The sequence below is a fragment of the Camellia sinensis genome, chromosome 13 (genome assembly GCF_055761805.1).
Source record: "Camellia sinensis isolate YWXY chromosome 13, ASM5576180v1, whole genome shotgun sequence".
Lineage (NCBI taxonomy): Eukaryota > Viridiplantae > Streptophyta > Magnoliopsida > Ericales > Theaceae > Camellia > Camellia sinensis.
This window is the reverse complement of record NC_138973.1, coordinates 4381370-4390255: the sequence shown is the minus strand read 5'-3', so window position 1 is coordinate 4390255 and position 8886 is coordinate 4381370. Positions and strand designations below refer to the sequence as shown.

At 32.5% G+C, this 8886-nt stretch overlaps 2 protein-coding genes across 2 annotated transcripts; both read right to left on the bottom strand.

Annotated features, from left to right (window-relative positions):
- Positions 1-5420: 5420 nt before the first annotated feature.
- On the bottom strand, positions 5421-7303 carry LOC114311149 (protein FAR1-RELATED SEQUENCE 5-like). The gene is made up of 3 exons (XM_028257213.2): positions 6251-7303; positions 5640-5804; positions 5421-5522 (listed from the first exon to the last, which is right to left on the bottom strand). Exons 1-3 carry the CDS (start codon positions 7301-7303, stop codon positions 5421-5423), a joined length of 1320 nt encoding a protein of 439 aa, XP_028113014.2.
- A 174-nt stretch (positions 7304-7477) lies between these two features.
- LOC145806330 (protein FAR1-RELATED SEQUENCE 5-like) lies at positions 7478-8131 on the bottom strand. The gene has a single exon (XM_082902971.1). The coding sequence runs from the start codon at positions 8129-8131 to the stop codon at positions 7478-7480; it is 654 nt and encodes a 217-aa protein (XP_082759097.1).
- Between the last annotated feature and the right edge of the window lie 755 nt (positions 8132-8886).

Genomic DNA, 8886 nt, shown 5'->3' with positions numbered 1-8886 from the left:
TGATCACTCTCATATTCTCTCTCTCTCTCTCTCTCTCTCTCATGTATTGTTTAATTATCAAATAATTATCTCACTTACACATAATTGAGTTTAAAAATTGAATTTGTATATTCTTTTTCTTAAATTATAACCGTATTCACATGTAATTAAATCAATCAATCACACACATATAGAAAAAAAGAAAAAGAAAAAAAATTTGGCTCCCTGTAGTTCATAATCTTGGACTGGACAGATTTCGTTTTAATGATCTGAATAGTTCATTTTATTGGATCCTTCGTATATATCACCCATATAAAAAAAATTATGCTAATCTAATAGTCATTATTTGTTCAATTTACTGCATTTATCTTCCATAAAAACTTACAATTCATGTTTTTTTTGTGTTTTTTTTTTTGGACACCTGCTACTTTTCTCCTTAAGAAATGCGTACCATTTAAAGGAGAGCGAAGCTAGGTTTCCTCTCCGTTATTTTCTTAGGAAATGGGTACCATTAATGGAGAGTGGATGGTCGCTACCGGCTTATTAATATATGTTTAAAAATGTATTATTATTTTATTATTTTAATTATTAATATGCTTTTATTATATTAATCTCTTTTTGTTTATTTTTGGTCGTTTTTTTAATGGTCTAATTTAATTTTTTTTTTCTTCCTACGAAACTCAACAATTAGAGTGATGATGGATCAATAAAAATAAGTAAGGCCCATTTATTACATTTCATGGATAGGCCCAAAATTCTTTTTGAACCTAAAGGCAATTAAATTACAGTGCGGACCTTAATCTCTGCCTATCCAAGGTTTATACGATTGAGGAGTGTTTTGGCAAGCACTTAAAATAGTAAAAAATACTCTATTACAAAGTCAATTTTTTTTTTTATTTTCTTTATACCATTTTTTTTTTTTGATAAAAAATTTAAAAAATAATTAAAATAGTCACTTTCCAAAACAACTCTCAGCAGAAGCAAAATATATTTTGAGTGCTCACGCTCGCACTCTAAGGACACCCCGCTTTATCTCTTATGTTGGGCTTATTTCAGTTCCAATTTGTATTTGATTGTTCGATTTGGAAACCCACCCTGAGTTTTATTTCAATGATTTGAATAGTTTATTTTTTATGACTTGTATATATTATCTATGAAAAAATTAAGTAAATTCAATAATCGTAATATTTTCATTTTATTATTTTTGTCTATAAAAGAATGAACGCCAAGTGTATTTTAAAATAAAATGTTCATTTTTATTGAGTAATTACGAAGAAAAAAAAAAGCTGGAGTTTGACTTTTATAACAAAATAAATCATGAGTTTTTAATTTTATTAATTTAAATATTAATTTTTTGATTTGTTTTCAATATAAAACATCTATCTATTTTCGTTAAGTAAAATCAAGAAAAAAAAATATTTTAGTTATCAAATTCAATAAAAAAAAAATGGTATTTTAAACATTTTATATACACTTAAATTGAATTTAATGGCTAAAATAATTTTTCTAGCGATTTTACCTAATATAAATAGACAAATAATTTATATTGAAAACAAATTAAAATAAATCTTAAGTTTTTAATTTTGTTAATTTAAATCCTAATCTTTTTATTTGTTTTCAATTTAAACCATATGCCTATTTTGATAAGGTAAAATCAATGTAAAAAAAGAAGTTTTGATCATTAAACTCAATAAAAATGATATTTTAAACATTTTATATAGACATATATTGAATTTAATGATTAAAATATTAATTTTCTACCAATTAATAAATAAAAATAAATATATAATTGAAATTGAAAATAAATTTAAAAATTGGGATTTAAATTATCCAAGAAAACGGAGTGTTAGGGTTTGAAGTTTCTATTCTAAAAACACACACAACAGAGCTCATACGTAGTACCACCAGCCTCATAGCATTTCACATATATGAAATTGATTCCCCACAGCATAACACCACGAGTCCGGATCCTCTCCTTGCAATTCCTCCTTACAATCCTCCTTGCAACGACTGAGATCAGTCATTGTACATCCAACGGCCATAATAAATAAATAAATAAATAAATTGAAATTTCACTTTATTCTCACCCGTTGCTATAGTTATATATTCAAGCACAATCACTCTCACTTTCACTCAGCCTCGCACTCACCCGTCCTCCTCCACCAAACCCACCCTTACCGGCAACCAGTCCCCCAGACGCGCGACCCACTCCAGCCCTAATATTCTCTGCTTCGTGAACCATAACTCCACCGTGACCACCATCGGCTGAGCGAATAAATTTCTTGATAAGAACGTGGGTTCTGAGGCCATAGAGGAACCAGGTTTGTATTCGAAACTCTGAAATTAACAAGTTAGGGTTATGTGATTGAGATTGAGAAAATAGATTTGAAATTTCAAAATTAGAGCTTTGATTTGAGATTCGAATAGTGAAAAATTAGGGCTTTCAGAGTGGGTGTGATTTTATGGGTTTTGGATGAATTAGTTAGACAAATTGATTTATTTTCTACTTGATTTTGTAAAGAATTGTTGTAGAGTTCCTATGAAATTATATCCATGACACTAGTTTGAACTTAAGTTTTCAAATTATAGTTGAAAAACTAATTATAGTTGAACTTAAGTTTTGTGTTTGAAATTACTTTGTTCCGTGTTTGAAATGATAGTTGAACTAATTATCCATGACAGTAGTTTGTTCTGTGTTTGAAATTATATAATTGCTCTCTAGTACTATTTCTAAGATCCATTTTCCTTGAAGCCAAAAACAACTTAAGTTCTTTTTGTTTACATACTAGAAGCATCTCCACTGGTGTAGTCTTTTCTATGCTATTTTAGCCTGTATAAAGTGTATCTTATACAGATTTGTTATGAGCTGCTCCATATATAAGAGGCTGGAGTGAGTGTTTTATGTTGTGATATGCTATTTTAGCACTGCTAACATCTGTACTAATCCAGTACAAAATTCAAGCATAAAAACCAATACTGAAATATAAACAGGACCACAAATAGCAAACAATGTACAAATTGAACATTGAATAACTACCACCAAAAATAAATTTCTGTCAAAATTATAGTTGAACTAATTATCCATGACACTATTTGAAATTATATCCATTAATGCTATGTTCTGTGTTTGAAAAACTAATTATCTACTTTGGGTAGAATAAATGATAAAATCCTAGTAAGTTACAAATCAAATGAAAGTGAGTTAAGAACTAGGTGTTGCATTGGCTTCAATGAAAATGAGTTAAAAAACAATGAGTTAAGTCAATCCTTGACAACCTAGCAAGTCCTGACATTGTTCCACATTGTAGTTGTTCCACATTGTTCCAATTAATCTAGCAAGTCCTAACATTTTACCCAATGAGAATGTTTTCAGTTTGGCTCAAATTGAAGATGTTTTCAGTGCTGACATTAATCTAGCAAATCCAGTCACCCACTCTTAAATTGAAGATGTTACACTAGTTGTTCCATATTGTTCCATTTTCAGTGAAGATGTTTTCAGTTTGGCTCAAATTCAAATAGCCTTCACACTATGTCCATTTCCTCTATGGAACTGCCATTTAAAAAATTTCTCATGTATGCAAATTTAAAAAATGGCTTCTTCTTCTAACAATAGCAACATAAGATTACAACCGAGGCTGTGCAATTGTGGAAGAACCGCTGCCATATATATTGTAAGAACCAATGAGAATGGAAATCAAGGGCATTTGTTCTTTGTTTTCCCATCAAAATATGTAAGTATGTATTAGAAAATTTATTCCTTTAGTAGTCACATTAATATTTGTCTTATTCGACTAACTGATTGTCATGCATTGCAGAGTAACACTCCCACTCTGCATTGCAATTACCTCAAGTTCGTGGATGATAATGATGAAGACATTATGTCCAGAATCCGTTCCAACAGTACAACTTGTGATGCTATAACAGTAGAAGACTTTAACGATGTAAGGACGATGCTTGATTACATGGAAAATGACTATGGTCGAAGGCTTCAAAGGATGGAAAATAATATCAAAACGATGGTGTATTTCATTGTATTTTCTATTATTTTGTAGTTTATGATGTAACTTTTGTACTGTATTGTATTTTGAGAAACTGAATGGAAGTTTGTATCATTTTGAGTTTTATGTACTTCATGATGTAACTTATGTTTATGGAATGAATTTTAATGTTGAACTTAGAATTGCCATTACTTCATTATGGATTGATTTTTGGGAAACATTAGTTGATTGCCCTGAACTTGTGGCCTCAATTTGTTATCTGTTATCTGTTATGGAATGAACTGTAGAATGAATTAATATTGGTTGATTTCCCTCAACTTGTGGCCTCTACTTGTTATCTGTTATGGAATGAATGACGGAATGTTTTGTGGGAAACATTCAACTTGTTATCTATAATGGAATGAATGATGGAATAAATTTTGGAAAACATTCAACTTGTTATCTGTTATGGAATGAATGATGGAATGAATTTTGGAAAACATGTTGTCAGCAAGTTATCATTATTACTTACTTATGGTTTTGAGTATGGCAGCAACATGACTTACTTAAGTTTATCATCATTACTTACTTAAGTTAAGTTTATGACTTAAGTTTATCATCATTAGTAGCATGATAAAATGTTAACAAGTTTATCTGTTAGCAAGTTTATCTATTATCTGTTAGCATGTTATGGTTCTGAGTATGGCAGCAGCATGAAGCTCTAGTAGAACCATTTATCAGTATGGCACATTTTGGTTTAACAGCAGTAGCATACCAGAACCAACATGTTATGGTTCTATGAGTATGGCAGCAGATCCAACAGAGCCAACATTGGCACCAACATGTATGGTTCTATCATTAACATACCAGAACCAAAACCAACATTGGCACCAACATGTTTGGTTCTATCATTAGCATACCAGATCCAGCATACCAAAACCAACATGTTATGGTTCTATCATTAGCAACATGTTATAGTTCTAGCAGCAGATCTAGCATACCAGAACCAGATAACAGCAAAACCAGTATACCACCAGCAGAATAGATAAGTGATCAGCAGAACAACAGAACCAGGACTAGCATGCCAGGACCAATACAAACATGGACACCAACACAATTTCAGCAATACAAACATGCACACCAATACAAGTTAAATACAGTTCCAACAGAATCAAAAAATGGATAGCAGCACAACAGATGGGATAATTTTTCTACTAAATGAAAAAACTGTGTAAATTAACATCAAGTGTGAATTAACATCAAGTGAAGTTTGCTCACATTGGCCCATCTAAATTAACACATTGGTCCATCTAAATTAACACATTGCTCCATTTGAACACATATAAGCAGTTTGCTTCACACATTGCTTCACAGTTTGCTTTGAAAACACATACAACCCATTAACATTTGAACACACATTGCTCCACAGTTTGCTTTCCAGCAGTTTGCTTCATACCAGCAACATCACTTTCCAGCAGCAGTTTGCTTCACAATTATAGCTGCTATGACTTCACTTTCCAGGCCAATTTCAGCATCAGTTTGCTTTTGTTTCTGCTTGTCAATAGCCTAAAAGGGAAAAAGACAGAATTTTCAGCAAGTAAATACATGCTATCACAGAATTTTCAGTAACTAAAAAGCTAGAATTTTCAACAACAAAAAATTAAAAAGACAACAAGGACGAACCTGACTATACATTGGACTATTTGATTCTTGAGAATATCGAAACACAATGTCATATCCACATGAACCTTGAAGTAGTGACTGGAATGTTGGTTGAGCAGAATACCATTGAGGCATTGAATTTGGCAAAGAATTTGGCACTACATACATCTCCTGCAAATTGTTCGCCTACAACAATGTCATATATTAGGCTTCGCAAAAAAATACACACAAAAAATACAATGTTAAAGTAACACTTACATGATATGTGGGATACGTCAATGGCGAAAAAATAAAATTACTACCCATGGCCGAAGATGGAGGAAGAGGATGAAGGAGAGGAAGAGTTTGAAGAGGAGGAACATATTGATGAACATAGATATCTCTTCCAACAGATAATGGAGAAGGTGTAACTGTTGGACTAACTGTTGGACTTGCAATAGATTTTGATGAAGCCAAGCTGTTAGCACGGGATTTTTTTTTGGAGTTCGCTACCAATGTTGCTTCGAATCCACCTTTTACCCTCCTTTGCCCTTTCTAGTTGCCACATTTTTTTTCAATCCTTTTGGTTGCACAACATGATTCACATCTTCACAATCCACTTCAAAGCTTTGGGTGTCATCATCATTACTTACTTCATTTCTAACACCAAAATAAGCACTTAACTTGCGTTCAACATTTGCACATAATGTAGCAAGGTGTGCAATACAAAAATCATAAGTTTCTTCAATTTCAACAACTTTACTTGCTAGTGCTCTAAATGCGATCATCAATGTCTTATACCGCGAGACTTGTTGGAATTTCATATCTACTTGAATGTCATTCCCCTTAATGTCCTTCACAGTTTCGGCTCTTGTTTGTTTGGTCCACCTCCTTAGAATATATTGTGGAGAAACCTCTTTCATCTTCAATATGTCTCTAATAACCTTTAATGAGTGACAACACAAGATTCCCTTCATTTCAAACTTTGTACAATTATAACCCAAAGAGCCATCCCTCTCCATTTTCACTTTCCTTGTATGTTTGTTACCAACATCAACAACTGTGTAAATGGTACTAGCCTCACCATATTCAATTGATTCTATGTCTGATTCAATGGATCGAAAGTACTCATTTTGAAATTCCTCAAAAATCTTTTTTGTGTACACATTACCCATTTGAATTAACATTCTTATTGTTGTTTTCACTTTTGACAACCTTTGGCACAAAGCATATCCTGCTTCTAACTCCTTGTATCGCTTCTCGTAAAGTACCTTATTGAAATGCATGAAGAATTCATTTAAGTTAAAATCAAAACGAATGTAATCTTTCAAAAAAGCATTAAAAGATTCACTAAGTTGTGTAGTACTCATTCTCGTAGCACATGTTGATCTAACATATGGCCAGCCCCATTTTGCTTTCACCGCAAAAGTCAATTTCAACCAACGGTTTTCATGCGCATCATATTTATCAAGCATTTCTGCCCACTCTAACTTCCATTGATTTGCATCTTCAATGTCAAAGAAGAATTTATTTAGTACACCCTTTACCCTCTTATCTTGGAACATACAAATAACATGTTTTAATGCATTTTGCATCAAATGCCAAGTACATAATCGGTGACTTGTGCCAAGCATAACGATGGGTATGGCTTTAGCCATTGCAGCATCTTGATCATTGAACAAAGTTTTTTGTGCCTTTTTGGACATAGCCTCTAGAAAATTTTGAAACAACCATACAAACAATTCAGCGGTCTCATCATACAACAAGGCTGCACCAAATATAATTGTTTCCTTATGGTGGTTGAATCCCACAAAAGATACAAAGGGTCTATGTTCTTTGTTTAACTTGTAAGTCGTATCAAATGTGACAACATCACCAAATTAGGCATAATCCATGATCATTTGTGCATCGACCCAAAACATATTCGTTATTTGCTCCTCATTATCTAACTTAAAGTATTGCAACACATTGCCTACTTCCCCATATGCTAAACTTTGTTGTCTTTTGGTTCTCAAATAAGTTTTTTGATCTAATTTTGTAAACCCAAGACATTGCCTCCCACCAGCTTCCCTACCCATGAGTTCAAAAGACTGGCCTAAACAAAGACCAGACTGTACCGCCAACTGTAACTCAATTGCTTGGGTAGTCGATATCTTTCTTTGTGGCGGCACCATGTAGGCACACTCGGGTGATACAAGATCATGGTTGTGTTTTTCTTTTAAATCAGTCACAACAAATTTTCCAGTACCCTCATCTAATTTAACATAAAGTCGAGCCTCACAACCAGTCCTAGTTTCAGCTCTAGGGTTTTTTGCCAATGGGTCTCGTTTGTCAACGTTCCAAAATCCCTCATTGTTGCAAACCAAAAGTCTACAAATAAGTTGGTTAGTGAACTTGTTCTTCCTGCAAAAATCCCTTCTTATGCTAAACCCCATTCTTCCTCCATATGTATTATAAAAATCATATACACATTGTTCAGAATCGAATGTCATTCCCTGTTTTGGCTTCCAAGCACAATCATTCTCAAGTTCCATATCTATATGAAAATGCAACTAAAAACCCATTTAAATAAAATCTTAGCTACATAAAAAAACACAATATCTGTACTATGATCAAAGAACTCACTGTCACACTTGGATAAAGAAACAAGAAATGAGAACTAAAGAGTGACACCCAATTAAGATCAAATAATAAATACACAGGGTTTGGCAAGTTTAAAAATTATCTTTTCAATTTCTGAAATCATTTGCATTAACTATCTTTAATATGCAGAATAATGCATTGGCATAATTCAATTATGGATGCACATGAAAGTGTGTGTTAGCATAATTAATAAGATAATCTAACAAAGTCATTCTATAATTATCAATGAATTTTGTCTACATCAAGTTGAAAGTAGATTAGTGGCCAATTCTAGAATATAGCATATACCTAAAAGTTGAAATGAATGTCAAACTGATAGCTCAATTGGTCACAACAACAGACTAAAATTGAACCCTTATCAATTGTCATTCATGATCTGTGAAACATGCTCTGAGGATGGAGGTTTCCAATTTTCTCAACAAGAGGAACTAGAAATACCCAACAAAATAGATATGGTGTTCTTAAAGAAAAAAACAAAATTGTTATTACAGTTTGCTCACATGCTCTGGCACAAAGTTTGCTCACATGCTCTGCCACAAAGTTTGCTTACATTGAAAGAACAATTGTTATTACAGTCACAAAAAAAATCCAAAGAACAATTGTTATTACAGTCAAATAGAAGTCAGTTTTGAATTAAAGCCTATAA